We start from the raw sequence: 17,856 nt of genomic DNA, 5'->3' as shown, positions 1-17,856 counted from the left end.
CGGAGTAGCAACTACTTTGCACTGTGTATAGATACAAACAAGAGAAGTACTGGAAATGTTTCTTGATAAATACGTCCTTAGAAAAAATATGTCCTTAACAAAAAATATCTACATATATCTATCTACTTTGGCACAGCCATAGACTTCTCCTATGCTACATGTTAACGTATGTACAAAGAGAACGCTAGTCTATATAGAATACTTGGATCAGTGATGGAAGACTCACAACATTTAAGAAAATCTTTGGTAGCGCAAGTTAAATGCAATCAGTTGCATTCACCCTAGGCATAGCACATTGAGAAAGACAGTTGTGACGCACGCATCTACGCACAGGCGAGATGGGTCGTAGAGCTCCGGATAGTTTCCTCCCATGTACAATCTCTATGGGAGGGAACTTTCTCTCTCAGGTAGCTATGACTGTAAAGGTTTTACCCTCTCAAATGAAGTATTGAATGGCACTAAAAGCTTTAGACATGGCAGTTAAATTTGTCCTCCACCCAATAAACATCTGTCACACACAGTATTACATGTAATTACAACAAGGCAAGATTTTGTATCAGGTACAAACGGAGTAAAAAATATTTTAAAAAACACAACATTTTAGGTACAGAAAATCAGCTGCCCTAGAATGGAAGGAATGCATAGATGAGTGACTGTTTTCATACATATTAAATCAAGATTAAGTTGATGAGCTTATCTTTGAAAGGTTATCAAGGTTTTCTTGAAGTACATTGCTGGTATCACCTCTACAACTCTCATATGATGTCCAGGGGTTCCCCTATGGTGCCAACAAGTCTTTGAACAAATAGCTCAAATGAACTTTCCAGAGTCAGATTTGGACTTGAAATAGTTTGTTTCACTGTTTTAGAAGGCACTAATTTATTCAAAGGGAATAAATTTCACAATGGTGTTTACTGTTCCCGTTTTGTTTGCAGAGAGAAAATGAAGCCATTTTTAGTCCATAAACATTGATCAACACTGCTCTTGGGCAGGATTTGCCGGCCACAGCATTGAAGTGGTTAAGTGACATGGGATGGTATTCTGTAAACGTTGTTGTATTTCATGCTAGTAAAACAATGTTATTTGTCATAACAAATCAAACTTAGGACAAGCCATCTGTTAATGTCTGTGCAAATCTGGCTGCAATCGCGTAAGGTTACAAGAGATACATGCATCTACGCAAACACCAATGGTACATGTAAGTGTTAGTTATGACAATTAACATAATTTTCCCTGACATATAAACGACAAAACAGTTTATGGATTACGGCCCCAGAACTCTTCCACCTTTTCTAGTCTTTATCATATTGGTTACTACTGAATTCCTAGCCTTACTCTTATCACATGAATATGCTAATGGTTGCAACCTCTACTTTCATTGCCCCCTCCCACCCCCTAATTCTCTCCCTCTTTTTCTCTCACTCTCTCCCCGTCCCTCTCTTTCTCTCTCTCTCCCTGTCTCTAGTCCCTTCTCCCCTAGTTGTATCTCCCATTTCGATCACTGCTCATCTCTTTCACTCCTTAGCTAAGAATAATTTGTATCCCCCCATTGTCCCTGCATTCATATCTGCTCTTGCATTATACTGTGGTATTCTCCCTATTGCTATCAAAGTTCCTGTCTTTCGTCCCTTCTCTAAGAATCTACTTCTGTGCTAACCCATTACCGTCAATATTCATCTTTTTCATCCCTCTTCTCAGAACCAAATGTTGTGTCCTTCCCCCCCCCCCCCCATCATAATTTCTCTCTCATCCCTTCTAATACATCCTTTTTTTCTCACACTGCCGGCACAATTCCTCTCTTTCATCTTTTCTCTTGCAATCTACTTAGAATCTACTACTGCGTTATGACCCATTACCATCATAATTTTTCTCTCATCTCTTTTAACATATTCTACTCTATTCTCACTCTGCCGTCACGATTCCTCTCTTTCTTCTTACATTTTTCTCTCTCGCTTCCTACTGTTGGTCTTATCCATTCCAAAGAGTATCCTGACATCTCTGATTCTGTTCATTCTCCTTTCTTCCGGTGTTTGGTTCTTGCCGCCGAACACTTGCTTCATCAGCTGTCTCTTGAACTCCTGGATTTTCAGCATGGGTTCTTCTATGCTCTCATGCACCAAAAACTGGGACGTGGGCAAACAAAAATTCATTTCCATCATCTTAATATCGATATATTATTTGTTAATGCTATGCAATCACGCATCACAAGATCAATGCTTGCCTACTCATTTTGGATGTTACAAATTGTGTGCATTGTAGAGGTGTCGTGGTCGATTGGATATGTCACCGTACTGTGGATCACAAGGTCTGCGGTTCAAGTCCCGCTGCGGCACTAATGTCCTTTGGCAAGACATTGATCTACATTTGCCACTCTCCACCCAGGTGTTAAAATGGGTACCTGGTAGGATGCGAAAGCTAATGTGGTTTGATTAGCAATGGCGCTTGTAAAATGGTGACTGGCTGGAATGCTCCCCAGGGAGTGGAGAATGTGAATACCCTGTGTGCGGGTAAGCCTGAATCCGATGACCGGGGTAATAGTATGTCCGCGCCTAGAAACAAAGTATTAGGCGCATTATAAATGTGAGCTATTATTATTATTGTCTTTTGATGTCTACATCATCGTATAAGTGGCATAGGTAGGGAGGCATGACCCCCCCTTCCCTGCCATAATAAATTGAATGGCAAAGGACCATTTAATGATAAGTCAAGCAAGATTCAATTTACTTTTGTAAATCTGAACTACCCGCGAAATTTGTGAATGTTTTAATCACGCTAAAGCTTCTGAGACAACTTACCTTGGTAATGGTGACATCTTTGGTCTGTCCTAGACGATGACATCGGTCAAAGCTCTGCTCTTCACATGCGGGGTTCCAAGCCTTAATACAATACACAGACAAGATGTCTTATCAATATTCAGGACACTTGGCTTAATACTCTCTAAGAATTCATGGTAACTCATTCACCCTCCCCCCTCTCCCCTGTTCTGTTGTATCTGAAGGAATCCACCCAAAAATGATCACAATGAAGTCCATACTTGGACTGGGAAAAGCAAGTCATCATTTTCAAAGAGTATATAGAAATACACTGATTTAGAAATAAAAACAGCAGCTATGTAATTAAACTAATTGGAGAGATACCAGATCAAACCCAGAAGCAAAGGTAGGGATATAACCTTCTTCAACCTTCAAAGATAGCAAGTATACTTACAGGGTCTAGTAGATATAGCCTAGAAGCTGCAGTCAGGTTCAGTCCGACCCCTCCAGCCTTGAGAGATAGCAAGAAGATTTGAGAGGAATCTGGATCATTGCTGCTGAACTCTCTTATTGCTGCCGTACGGGCAATCCTCGACATTGAACCATCAAGACGGCTGAACTTGAAACCTTTCTCACTGTCGAAAAAAGTTCAAGAACAGACATGAAATATAGGCAGATATTACTCAAGGTCTTTGGGATGAGAAGTGTAGCAAATATAGATTAATGTCTTGCCAAAGAAACTTACATGAGAAAAGTTTAAAGTGTAAATGTTTCTAAAAGTAAACTTACGTGAGAGGTTTCACCAGCACGTCAAGAAATGAGGTGAACTGAGAAACAACAATACTCTTGGTCGTCTTGTCTGCTGCCCTCTCAGTCAGCAAGCACTCCATAAGAGCATCAACCTATTTCAGATGGACAAAAGTGGAATAACGATAATTACTTTAATGTAACTTGGTTAGCATATGGGCAAAAGTAGATTTGTGATTTGACACAAATATTAAGTGCTCAATTTTGGGGTTGTAGTATCCCTTGGTAATCTGGACTTTTCTAAATTCATAATTTCAAAATTATCTCAGAGCAATAGTTTAAGCCACTGAGAGTCTGCATTAATGCTAGTAGACCAAAAAGAGAATTAGTATAGTCCTGCTTATATGCTAGCATTTAAGATCAGTTCCTCACTACCTCAGATCCATCTGCTTATTAAACAAAGGCAGCCCCCACGCCCCTCCCGACAGATCAGACGTCTGTGGATGATGAGCAGGATCCTCTTGAGCAGCCATCCTTGTCTCACACTCCTGATGATTGTCTGACACTCCTCTCTCAAACATGTCCTGCTGAAGTGCATAACATCACTAGGAAACCTTCTGCTAAGACTTGCCAACTTGACCCAATTCCTACCTCGCTTGTCAAACAGAACTCTGTTGTCTTGGCTTTGCCAATTGCAAACATTTTAAATACTTCCCTGCATGATGGAATACAAAATTCCTGACTAACTCACACTAGCTCATGTCACTCCTGTGCATAAGAAGCCATCACTATTTAAAACTTGGGTAGAGAGTGGAAAATGTAGTTTAACGTCTTGCCAAGGGACGTTAGTACTGGGCTGGGATTTGAACTCTGTACCTTGTGATCTACAGTCTGGTGATATATCCACTAGACCACAACACCTCTACTTTAATCATCAATCTATTTTCAATTCCATTGGAATGTTCTCTCCTAAGCCCCTTCTGAATACTCTTCAGCAGTACCTGATGCAGTGTAACTTACCTTAGCACTAGAATGCCACTCTCTGTCTGTGTTTCCCTTCTCAGCATCTAATCTATCCTTCGGAACATGGACCAGTGACTCTCTGCTTATTGCTTGCCGGCATAGAGGGCAGCAAGCACGTTCCTGTAATAGAGATTAATTGCAACGAGGTAGTAGGTTGCAAACCTTAACAAATAATCTGGAACTGACAAGAAAATCTTGAGCGCTATCAAAGATCATGAAATGATTGAACATAACATACCAAATTATTCAGTCATAATGTCACTATTTTTGTAAAAGTTCATCCCACAAATTAACAAATTCAATAATTAGAAAACAAGACATCAAAAGTAAGAAAGTAATATTATGATGAGATGGAACTTATTTGCCAAAGATGCAGACAAAGGTTTGTAAAATCATATGGGAGGAACATGAGGTTAGCCAACATGTAAATGACAGTTCCTACTAAATGTTTGTGTTGTATAGAAATATAAAACAAATCTGTGATTCCAATGCAATTTATAACAGATTTCTTCCCTTAGAACACCAGAGCGCCAATCTTATAAAGAGTTATGATTAATCTGGTTTGACCAATCAATCACAAACTTGCAAAGTCCAATCTCTTTAGTAAACACTTTAGAATAATATCAAGATGCAATCCATTTGAATAAATAATACTAGGTGTACTACTAATGAAGGTTACATTTATATAGTGATTTATACTCATGAATCTAAGCCCTGCACTATAATTACCCCAACATTAGCCGAGCGGCGCTGATAAGGCGCTTTGACATATTCAAGGATTTTTGTTAATACCAGGTACCCTTTTTGTCATCACCTGGGTGGAGAGTGGCAATTAAATCAAAATTGTTTATAAGATAGGGCCAGGTCAAGAATATTACTTCATAGTGAGACGCCCAGTCTGACAGCCTCATGTCTAATACTACTCTGAAAAGGAGAATAGAATAAACAAATGATAAGTAATAATTTCTGAAAATACCTTCTCCGAGATGATGACCTCTTCAATACATCTCTGACAGAAGACATGGGCACATCTTGTGACCACAGGATCTTGCACAGACTCCAGGCAGATACAGCACTCCTACAGAATACAACAAATTATTCAATCCCAGTAGATTAAAAATGGTTTTAAACAAAATGCTCATATCGTAATGATTATACATGTAAATGAGTTGAAGAAATAATTAAATCATTATTTAAATAAAATAAACTTCTGAGAATAATTAAATTTGCTTCTTGTACTTATAAGATATTTGTTAATCCATATTCATGACATTTTATGAATGATTTATAAATCTAAAATATGTCACTGGTGATTTTACCAAGAACTCATGAGTTACTGTTACTTCAATGGAAAGTTTGTTGTGAAATGCAGAAGCAAATTGTTTACGCTTATTGTGTATCAATGAAAAAAATGTTACGTTTTACAAAAAACTACCATAACTTTGTAGTTTTATATTATATTATTGTGAAATTCACTTGGAGTTTACGAAACGTTAGTCAGAATGCTTAATTACTTTTAAAGATATTGGCAGACTAAATCTTGTTGCACCTTTTTGAGATAACCTGTTCATCAGGTTATATTCTGTACGACATAAACTAATAGTTCTGATTGCCTGTTTGTTTGGTGAATTAGTATTACCTCATCAGCTCCTTGACTGAGGAACGATACCAAGATTGCTACCAACTGAGCTTTCTCTTCATCTGTCCTCTCATTACCATCTGTCAAACAAATCATATCAAATAACAACACTTTAAAGATACCCTCTCAAAGATTTCCATGTGTAATGCTGAATGCATCAGTTCGCTTGCACTGGACATGGTGGAGTTACCCAATGTGTGTACAAATCTCACAACAACACTTGAAGCCCACTTTAACATTTCTTAGAATTGGTGTAAAAATGTCACCTTTTAGTTCTGTGTATATTCTCCAGTTTCAGATTGATCTTAATTTCTAGATAAATTCTATCTCCAAATATGGAAACTAAATAGTTTTAAACATAGCCTGGAGACACCTGTTGGGGTTTCTGTTCGGTCATATTTATGACAAAATTAAATGAAAATCCTGTAACGAAAAACCAAATATGTCTTCCGTGTAAATCTTCTGAAACATTTGGCACACGATGAAATAAATTTCATTCCAAATTTCATATTTCCTACGAAAATATAAGCTACCTATAAAGTGACACATACCAATAGCTTGACAAAGCTTAGCAGCGGCCTTAGCACATAATGCTGGATGACAACACAGCTGCCTCAGTCTCAAAATGATGACTAGAATTTCACCGTAGTGATCTAGAACGGTGCCTTCCCGAAAATATCTGGAAGGGGGGGGGGGGTGGAAGATTTTAGCATCTATCAGTAAAATGTGATAAGTGAAATGCTTGTGAATGAACATATACCACATTTATCAGTGACTGTATAGTTGTAAGGAAAATTAATGGCAAGGGGGATGAAAGAAGTAGCTGTGCACAACAAAAGTCCCAAGCATACTCACTTTTCTATGTGTTATACTTTACAAAAAATGTAAGGCACATTAGGCTTGAAAAAACCCTGCGGTAAACCAGTGGATACATGAACATGAACAAGGCTTACTAAATGAGCACTACACTAAAAGCTGTGAGGCGGGCCGTTTTGCACAGCTATTTTTTAAATTTTATACTCACTTTCCACCATTGTCTAATCTACTTCCATCGCTTTTACATAATATTATAAACAGGATGAAAGATTTTACAAATCTGATTCAGAACTATGGGAAAATTGAAAGAAAACTGAAATAAAATGCTTTCTTTTGGTTCTTTGACTTTTGCCAGAATGAGCTCAATGTAGAAATAATGTCACATCACTATAGTGATGCATAATAGTACAAAGTCTTAGATGTCACTTATAAGTACAAGGATAAGTATATAATTCATTGTCCATATCAGGAAATTTGATTTCCACTGGTTTGGTACAAGTAGTAAAATAAAAACTTACATATAATGATTCAAAATACACATACAAAATAGTCATTCTTACAATCAATTCCATCAGAAACATTATCAACTAAATGGCAGACAAATGGACATTTAAACAGTAGGCTTACGGTTGCACCATATGAGAGAGGTGGAAGGATTGGGGAGTCCTGAAAAGGACTGTGGTTAATCTGTCTTTCTTGCCTACGTCGAGACACACACAGCATCTCGCCGACACCACACCCCACCCACTGATACAAAACACCCCCACGTCCACAACCTGGAGACTCAAGCCCAGACAGACACGTAGCTCACCCAAGTTCGCAACCCGGTGACTTAAGCTCACGCACGCTAGCTGTTCCCCACTCCTGACGACAGATAGTCAACCTGTTTGAAACGTCGAGCCCCTCCTACTACCAATCCTCTCCAACTGGCTATAGTTCTCTTAAGAACAATAAGTTCAAGAAAGATTACCAACAGTCCTTTTCAGGACTACCAACAATTCTTTTCATGACTATACAAACACTCTCAAGAAAGAAAGATTTCAAACAGTCCTTTTCAGGACTCCCAAATCCTCCCCCTCTCTCACATGGTACAACTGTAAGCATACTGTATATCTACATCACCATGTAAGCCAATACTTATGTTAAAGCAGCATCTAAATGGACATTTATGCAACAGAAACCAAAGACAAGAAATCTAACTCACTTGCTTACAGCCAGTCTACCCTCCTTCTCGTAGGTCTGATAGACCTTCTTCTCATCCTCTGAGAAGTCTACATATTGAAGTACTACGTTACGAGCTGGTAGATCCACCAAGGGTTTACCATTCACCTTCTGAGACTTCATACGACGCAGAGCAAGGGTGTTCATCAACTTACGAAGTCGACTAGTCAACACAAGAATAAAGGGAAATAATCAAAATGCAATAACAGTACACATCAACTCTTTGTCAGCAGAGTCATTGTTAGCAATGGGTGACCAAATACAAGTACAAATGTAGACTACGATACAATACTCACCCTATGTCAGCAAAGTCAAAGTTAGCAAGGGGTGACCAATTACAAGCCCAAGTGTACACTATGACACAATACTTACCCTATGTCAGCAGAGTCAGAGTTAGCAATGGGTGACCAAATACAAGCCCAAGTGTACACTATGACACGATACTTATCCTATGTCAGCATAGTCAGAGTTAGCAATGGGTGACCAAATACAAGCCCAAGTGTACACTATGACACAATACTTACTCTATGTCAGCATAGTCAGAGTTAGCAATGGGTGACCAATTACAAGCCCAAGTGTACACTATGACACAATACTTACCATATGTCAGCATAGTCAGAGTTAGCAATGGGTGACCAAATACAAGCCCAAGTGTACACTATGACACAATACTTACCATATGTCAGCATAGTCAGAGTTAGCAATGGGTGACCAAATACAAGCCCAAGTGTACACTATGACACAATACTTACTCTATGTCAGCATAGTCAGAGTTAGCAATGGGTGACCAATTACAAGCCCAAGTGTACACTATGACACAATACTTACCCTATGTCAGCATAGTCAGAGTTAGCAATGGGTGACCAATTACAGGCCCAAGTGTACACTATGACACAATACTTACCCTATGTCAGCATAGTCAGAGTTAGCAATGGGTGACCAAATACAAGCCCAAGTGTACACTATGACACAATACTTACTCTATGTCAGCATAGTCAGAGTTAGCAATGGGCGACCAAATACGCGCCAAAGTGTACACTATGACACAATACTTACCCTATGTCAGCATAGTCAGAGTTAGCAATGGGCGACCAAATACCAGGCGAAGTGTAGAATATGATAAAGACTCGCTCTATGTCAGCATAGTCATTGTTTGCTTTGGGTGACCTAATAACAGCCCAAGTGTAGACTAAGAGTTAGAGTTAGCAATGGGTGACCACATACAAGCCCAAGAGGAGACTACGATACAATACTCACCCTATGCCAGCAGAGTCATTGTCAGCAATGGATCTAGCTTTCCTCAATTGCCACCTGTTAAGATTAGGATCGAATGGTTCGTGTTCCATACCAAGGAATGCTACCAGAGTCCACAGGTCTTTAATACTGTTCTGGATTGGGGTACCTACACAGATGTGATAGTGCACCACAGAAATGATAAATGTCACTTAAATAGCGCCAAATCCTTCATGTGGAGTGCTCAAGGCGCATGTAGAAATAATCAAGAATTAAACAGAGGCGATGTACATGATTGTAAAAGGAATCAAAGGTTGTACATTTGTTGATGTCTTACGATTATGAGTTGCTCTTTGATTATCATTCATCATATGTTGTGCATCCTATTTCTGTTCTTTGTAAACTATGTTTGAGCCTTTATTTTCCATGTTCAGTTTCCATGAAATTACTGGTTTCAAGTGATACTATTCAAAATAAGAAAAAAAGAAATGGAAGTCCCAACAGGCCCTTCAATTCTAAATTTTCCCACAAGTCTAAGGCAATTAACATGAGCATTTAAAATACAATGTAATTCTTTTATCTCTTGTTTGACGTACCTGTTAAAGCCCATTTGCATTGTGCTTTGAGAGCGATAGCCGCTTGTGCTTGTAGAGTACGACGGTTACGGATTATATGAGCTTCATCCAGCACGATACGCAGCCATTCAATCTTCTGAAGGGTACCCTTCTCCTGATGCATAATAACATATTTTCTCATTAGCATTTAAAAAGACAAGTAAGTCTTCTTAGAAAGATTCCTATATTATGAAATAATTTCAATAACAAATTTTCATCTAGGTATTTCTGTAAGGTTATCCAAGGATTTTCATGATATCTGTCCTTTTCTAACTAACCTTTATTATCATTGTGCTTAAAGGGGAAGTCCACCCTGAAAATAAGTTGTTTTAATACAAGGATAAAATGAGAAGAACAGATCAGTGAAGGTAGGAGAAAAATCAGACAATTAATAAGAAAGTTATGGATTTCTTTAATAAGTAACTTTTCATGAAATACTTAAAATCTGTAAGTTGAAGTCCCATTTTGATCAAAAGATATATTTTCTTCATGCTTATCTTGATCATATATCACAGATAACATATTCTTTCATAAACTCCCATATAAGATAGGTTTACTATTCGATTAACATTCAGAGAAATGGAGATTTGGGTCATTCTGTCAATCAGATCAGTGGTGAATACACCCTTTTACGGTTAAGGCCGGCATTTTAATTTGGGCGTAAACATTGCATCATTAATGTTTTGAGATGTGCTGTGCGCTCACATCATATTTACATGGGCATGCGCATTGTTATAACCGTAAAAGGGTGTATTATAAGGGGATGACATCACAATTTCTGACCAGATTGCCAAATTGTCTCAAAGATTCCATGATTTCCGGACTTTGAAAGATTCTTTTAATACTTTCTTATTTGTTGTCTGATTTTTCTCAAACTTTCACTGAATTATTTCTCTGTTTTTTCTGCTTCTATTAAAACCAATTTAATATTAGGATGGACTTCTTCTTTAAAGACCCTATCAGATGAAAATACAACCTTGTGCCAATGGAAAGCTGAATGAATGTAGAATACAAATATAAAGGAATAAAGAACATTTTCCCTTTCAGTATTCAAATTTGAGGCAATAACAGTAAGATATTTAGCCAACTTCGGTATTCATTTAAAGTTTTTGGCCAAGTATTTTACCCTAAGTTTAAGACAGCTCTCTAGCAGACTTTAGCAAATTATTTAGGAAACCTTAATTGGCAGGTATGTGGTTTTATTATTGCACATTTAATATGATGCGTTAATTGTGCGGTATTACAATGCCTTTCAGTATTTTGCATTAAAGTGTGCTTGCTTCTGTAAAATGTTCAAATGTTATCTGAAAAAAAAATAAGACATGTTACTTATCCAAGCAAAACATTAAGTAAAATACTGACAAATAATCATTTTGATCGGCAATGTATGAATCCATAGAGATGGCTCTGGTCATAATAAGACAATGCTACCTATGAATTTTCATTCAACACAAAATTAGGGAGTTGAGAAGGTTTACCTGCTTCGCTTTAAACTCTGCAGCCAAAGTACCGTATGTAGTGATGACGACATCTTGTTGTTTTAGATAATCAACCGTCAATTTCTTCTTTTCTGCTCCATGATACATACATACATTCACCTGCACTTCATCTGCTACATGTTCATTGAGTTGATCCTTTAAAAATATAAAACAAAACAAAACAAAATTAATAATTAGATGAAAAATGACCATAAATTGGAAAAAAAATACCTGATTTGGAAAAGAAAGAAGAAAAAAGGTTTTCTATTCATTTTGTGCGCAAATATATTGAAATAAATCATCCATTTTCACAGTGACATAAGATCAGATTATCATCCATGCCTTTTTTTCATATTTGATCTACATTTGGTTAAAATCTGTGCAGTGGTTCTAAAGTTGTCTCTGTAACAAATATTTGGATATATTAATAACCCTCAAAACATATCGCCTTTCCCTTATGATGGCACAGGCAAAGGATAAAAAAAAAAATGAGTAATAACAAGAAATCAATTTTCATTTACATTCAAAATAATAGGAATTTGATTTGTACCATTGCACAACATTGGCTAGACTGTATAGATATCCCCTTAGCCATTCATATACTCTTAGTTCCCCACCACATTTTGGGCTAATTTTTTCAACTTTTTCAACTAAAAAAATTTCAAATTTATAAAATTGTACCTTTCAGACGCTGGGTAGTGGGTTCTCATAGGAATCCAAAACCAGTTGGGTGCTTACCCAATACGTTGTCAATTACCAGGATTAGCCTTCAGTTTATAACTAACAGGCCTTATGTAATACTCTGCATTTCCCATCAATCGTCCGATATGGTAAAGTCATTATTTTACAGTTGCCTTACTAGAAGACTCTTTGAGAGATTAGGGGAGATTTCTTGATAGGTCTATGGGCTTGCTTCATGCAGACTTGTACACCTAATGATGGTATTCTCACCAAGTCTAATGTCAGCGAATTATAAATTTCTGCACATGGAAACTGATGACCCTCTCACTTAAGAAGACAAAGACAATTATGATGGCAAGCTCTGCTCTATACTTACAATCCAATTTGACATAACCGACAGCGGGCAAACTATGAGAGTAGTGCGTGGTTTGGCAGCATCTCCATGTCCACGGTGACCTTTAACCTCAGCTTTCATTGGTTTACTAACCTCAGCTTTCATTGGTTTACTAACCTCAGCCTTCATTGGTTTACTAAACCAATGAGAGCTGAGTTTAAAAGGCACCATGGAGTTGATTGGTGGGCATGGGCCAGGGAGTGAGGCTACTGGTTGGCTAGGTCCTTTCACCTTGGGTGCTGTGGCCATTTTGGGCAGCTTCATTTTAGCTGCAGTAGACGAGAAGAAAGATATCTACATGATCTTCATGACCAAATGAAAACATGCACTGCATGGCTAGAACACTAGTACAAATACAAATCTGGTCAGGATGAAATGAAGATTATTCAGTCTAACAAGGTAATGTGAATATTCACAACGGCTTCAAAATTTTAAAGCCGTGATATCAATAACTGCTTTGAGCATCGTCTTGGGGTAAAATGTTGTGTTTTATAAATGTCTGCATTACTATCATTATCACCCATACATAGAAATCAGGACAGGCATACTATCAATCATACAGAATGACAGTGGCGCTCTTTATTTGTACATGTATGATTGAAAGTATACTTATCTTACCTTTCTTTTCAGGGGATGGATTGTCATCTGAATCATCATTGAATATGAACTTTATATTGGCAGCACTTGCCCTGCAAATAGAAATACAGCAATGTTGAAAATATTAACATTAAGTTTCAATTTTCAAGTTTTATTTAGCTTTCTTTCATAACACACATTACAAATATGACATGAATATAACAAGTTGACAGAATATGGCGTTACAATAGATAGATGAGGTGACCTTGGTTTAAAACAAGGCTTGTGGAATTAAGGTCCCTCATGAATATGAGTATGTCCTAAATGAACAAACTCGTCACATAAGAATACTGCATACATTAAAATGCTTACAAACTAAAATAACTGAAGAATTGGGAAAAATATAAACATAAATAAGCATAAATAAATCTGCTGACTACTAAATAATGGCTATAAACAAGAGAAGCAGGAAAATACTACAAGCAACAGGACAAAAAACATGGCAGTAGTCTGGAATACTTATGTTTGAGCAAGTCCAAGATATTTTGTCCCATATGTTACAGATCACATCTAGGACTTTAGAATATAGAATTATTGTATAAGATCAATAGATTTATTAGAGCTTAGATCAGACAAAATTTGAAGCAAAATGAGAGATTTTATATTGATTTATGTTCATAATTCCACAAGACTTGGTAATGTTTCAGACAACAAATGACCAAACACCTTGGATTCGCCCATTTGACAAGAAGATACACAAAAAAGGAAAATAGAGTATTGTCTGACCTGATTTCGTTGTCAGTGTCTCCCCGGAGAATCTTTGGGCTTCTCTGCATGGACGAGTAGTAGCGCTGCACAGCACCAGCATAAACCTGATCACCTTCTAGAGTGAAAGCCTCTCTGCAGTTCCTAGGGGGCTGTCTCAGGGAATTCCGGACCTCCTTGCTTAATTTCTCAATCAATAAGATGGTCTCTACACCACGCTGAAGATAGGATTCAAAGGGTTAAATGAACACTGTCTATGTCATCAATGTCAATAAAAGGCTCATGAAGTCATCAATGTTCAAACCCTTGGCTATATGGTTTCAAGAAACAATGAAGATACAACTGTATTAATAATAATAATAGGCATTTCTATAGCACCGTCTATCTACATAATTCTATTCTGAGGCGCATTTATTATTACCCTGGCTTTAGCCTAGCTACCATTACAGCGCTCCAGCATCTCAAGGACTTTGTGTCAGATTGAAAATGATACATATTATTGTATCCATGGAAAAAAAAGAGAATAATTTGCAATAGACAAAACAAACTTATAAATGTAAATATTCTTCAAGATCTGTCTGTACCCGACCAAACACTCTGTATCTATATCAGCATTTCAATATATTTCAATAAAAACCTCATAGGTTGCATTAAATTCATTGGATAGACTCCCCTAACCATCTGAGGTAAAATGAAGTTTACCTGATTGACAAGAGTGTTGAAGATTACTGGATTGCTGACATCAACGATATCTAGAAAGCTGGGGAAGTCGTTACTCTGTACAGATGAACTACGGATGTCATACCGGTTTGCCTGTATAGTGACCAAGATTGATGAGAAGGCCGGGTGAAAGAAGAGGTAACGCATATCGAGATAGTGTTACGTCAGCAAATATTTGCCAGAAATGTTTTACACTTGCAGCAATAAAAGGGTTGTATGACACATGTGTAAGAATATTTATGAATATTCATTAGGAGCAGCTACACTGTAAGCGCGCACAAATACTTGTGACGTAATAAAGAGTTTTAAAACTCATCAGTTTTGAGTTAGACACATGAACATGATGTCGTCCGTGTCTTGTATTGTCCTAGTTAGTTAGATTTGAGTGAATCAACGCTAGGCTAACAGCTATCAAAACATGATGGCAGCAGTGGGATAAAAGAATATGCCACAGTGACATCTGCTGCACAGTCACTATGAGTTCTTAATATCAATCCTGGAACAAACACTGTACATAACCCTAACCCTTGACAATTTTAATTGCACATATTGTACGTTCAGAGACGGAAGGGCTCTAACTGGTGTATTTGTACATAGAGTAAACATCCTTATAACACTACGCAGGTGATATCAAGTACCATATCATCATCCTGACTTTAAGCTTAGGTGCCTTTCAAGGTTTTCAAAAGCACTCAATAAATTATGTCCAAACAGACGGTCAATTACTGCATCTTGGAAGAGAGTCCAAAATATACACTAAACCAAGCCAAGCCACTAATGTCTTTCCAAAGGATATCTGACCCAGTCACACCACTACACCATCTACAAACTAACCAACACGTGAGGAAATGTTGGCCATTTGGGGTATTGTCGTTTTTTGTCTGTTTGTTTAATCTTCTGGGCTGGTGTTGGCTTGTCAGCGTGACTATATATGGTACAAGGGTACAGAAGAGATTTGAATTCTGGAGATATATCCACTTGACAGCTAGAACTCGACACAAAGCAACTGGTAAATAGAGTCCTGGAATACTTCAAATCTGAGGTATGCCAGGACTCTGTTCCAATGACACAAACAAAAACTGTAATGAAAATAATTAAAATAATAACAATATAGCGTGTTTCCCATATACAAATTTCAAATGCACTTTACAATTTTGTTTGTTACCGACAGAAAAGGTGAGTTTTGAAATAATGAACTATCCTTGTGTACCTCAAACTTTGAAGTAATGATAGAGGGTTGAGTAGCATTCTGTGGGATGAGACGATTCATGATCTCCTTGAGGATACTAACATCATGCTGGTCATGACAACGGAAGGAATATATCAATCGTTTCAAGCAAGATTCCACACCAAGCGCCCAACGAACATCCTTCAGCTTTAAGAATGATCCTGGAAAAAAAACAGATTTTTGAACAAAACCTACTGAGCAAGTTGTTTTTTGCTGACACAAAGAATCATTACGTAATAAACACTCTAAAACTCCAATCCATTTTTATATCAAGTCAATGAACTAAGGTAAAAGAGCGATCTTTTTTTTCATAATTAAAAGTATTGAGCAGTAATATGGAAAGCATCTGTTGGATAGGTTTTCTACATCATGGGGGTGGGGACGGTTGTTTGACAATTCATCAGATAACATGTACATGAAACATTTGTTATACATCATAAAAAGAAATCTAGGAATTCAGTCGAGGTAAATCATTCTCCAATCCCATGTATTCCATCTTTAGTAAACTGTTTGTTGTAACACAGACAAGCAAATATTTGTTGGACATTTGTTGCACGCATCCCAACCTGCCTTTTATTTGGCACCTAAAAAAACACCTCTGCTGGGGTTCAAACGCAGCATGTGCAAATGAGAGTTCTCTGCTAAAACAATGGTAACACATTCTTACCCACAGGACCAAGGGGTTTCTGGTGGAACTGATTGTTAGCAGTACATCGGTCAATCTCTGCTAGTAAGTTAGGCATGTAGTCCGCGTACAGCTTCAGCCTTTTCTTTCTGCTTCCTTCAAGGTTATCTAGTCTTCTCTTCTCAGCAGTTACGGCTGGAGTTAGCTCACTATCTGTGGATCTGCAGACACCATCATGACATTTGCCAGAACTGTATTACTATCTCATGAAACAAATTTAGCAGGATGGTTTGAATCATTAATTATTGAGTCTACAGCACAGTATTTACCTGTGACAGGTTCAATGTCTATATGTTTGAGATACACCTGTACCTTCCTTCAACTCAAAGAGGTGCTATATGGCTCAGTGGTAGAGCAGTGATCTCATAACTAGGAGGTCTCAGGTTTGAAACCAATTTGATGCGCTATTGCCCTTTGATAAGGCATTAATCCTCATTACCAAGTCCCTCAGAGAGGACTTTTAAAGCCATTGGTCCCCTGGTTGCTTTCTTAGCAAACCAACCAACCAATGTAGTCTACTGGCGAATTGAAGTTGGCTGCTTGTTTCATAGAATCTTCATAGAACCATCATGGAAACTGTGGCTAACTTCAGTTTTCCAATATATATCTGAGGAGGGTATCTGAACCAAAGACATCAAAACTTTCAGAGCTAAATTCCATTTAGATGCGTCATAGAGCTCATTCCTATCACGATAACTTGCTTTTGTTAAATGCATTACACACCTTGGATGGTTTCAAGCTCAATATTAATTTCAACTGTTTTGCAGCTTATGAACAAATTTCCATCTACATATTTACCAGAATTTGAAGGTGCATCATGCATAAAATAGTCATTATGCACTTCCATGAAGATCCAGTATTTCTTTATTATGCATGGTATTATTTACCAAGGGGAAATTTAAGAAACTACTTTTTTTTTCATTTGCAGATTAAGCATGCAATCTCTTGTAGACGGAAAACTTCACCATTTTATTCCTATTTATTGCCATGGATACAAACTATTGTATCAATACAAGTCTTTTTAAGCATGATTTACAATTTGTTTATCTTAATTTTTCATCAAATATCTTACTGCAGTCCGTAATTCTGCTCTCTAGCACTGTTGACAGCAAACTGGTCAATCTCCCTGGCAGCATTCTGCTTCTGAGCTTCCAGATCTCTCTTCTCTTCCATCAATGCAGAGACTTGTCTTTCTTTCTCAAGCCTCTCCTCTTCAAACTGTGCCTGGTCCCTGTGGTTGCAACAAAAAATACAGAAAATTCATGATTTACGTCCTGTCATCT

General features: G+C 37.5%; 1 protein-coding gene across 2 annotated transcripts in view; it reads right to left on the bottom strand.

Annotated features, from left to right (window-relative positions):
* Positions 1-788: 788 nt before the first annotated feature.
* LOC100893394 overlaps positions 789-17,856 on the bottom strand; it is a 48,314-nt gene continuing 31,246 nt past the window's right edge. For both annotated transcript variants that reach the window (XM_030981669.1, XM_030981667.1), the window contains 19 exons: positions 17,646-17,804; positions 16,556-16,734; positions 15,871-16,049; positions 14,643-14,753; positions 13,962-14,158; positions 13,218-13,288; positions 12,582-12,868; positions 11,525-11,680; positions 10,029-10,161; positions 9,457-9,601; positions 8,183-8,362; positions 6,714-6,841; positions 6,163-6,242; positions 5,500-5,601; positions 4,521-4,643; positions 3,543-3,655; positions 3,208-3,388; positions 2,796-2,876; positions 789-2,123 (listed from right to left, as the gene is read on the bottom strand). In XM_030981669.1, the coding sequence (XP_030837529.1) occupies positions 1,935-2,123; positions 2,796-2,876; positions 3,208-3,388; positions 3,543-3,655; positions 4,521-4,643; positions 5,500-5,601; positions 6,163-6,242; positions 6,714-6,841; positions 8,183-8,362; positions 9,457-9,601; positions 10,029-10,161; positions 11,525-11,680; positions 12,582-12,868; positions 13,218-13,288; positions 13,962-14,158; positions 14,643-14,753; positions 15,871-16,049; positions 16,556-16,734; positions 17,646-17,804 (2,794 nt within the window). In that variant the 3' untranslated portion in view covers positions 789-1,934. The remainder of the gene's footprint in view (positions 2,124-2,795; positions 2,877-3,207; positions 3,389-3,542; positions 3,656-4,520; positions 4,644-5,499; positions 5,602-6,162; positions 6,243-6,713; positions 6,842-8,182; positions 8,363-9,456; positions 9,602-10,028; positions 10,162-11,524; positions 11,681-12,581; positions 12,869-13,217; positions 13,289-13,961; positions 14,159-14,642; positions 14,754-15,870; positions 16,050-16,555; positions 16,735-17,645; positions 17,805-17,856) is intronic.

The sequence above is a fragment of the Strongylocentrotus purpuratus genome, unplaced genomic scaffold, assembly GCF_000002235.5.
Source record: "Strongylocentrotus purpuratus isolate Spur 01 unplaced genomic scaffold, Spur_5.0 spur5_scaffold_12, whole genome shotgun sequence".
Lineage (NCBI taxonomy): Eukaryota > Metazoa > Echinodermata > Echinoidea > Camarodonta > Strongylocentrotidae > Strongylocentrotus > Strongylocentrotus purpuratus.
This window is presented reverse-complemented; position numbering and strand designations above follow the sequence as displayed.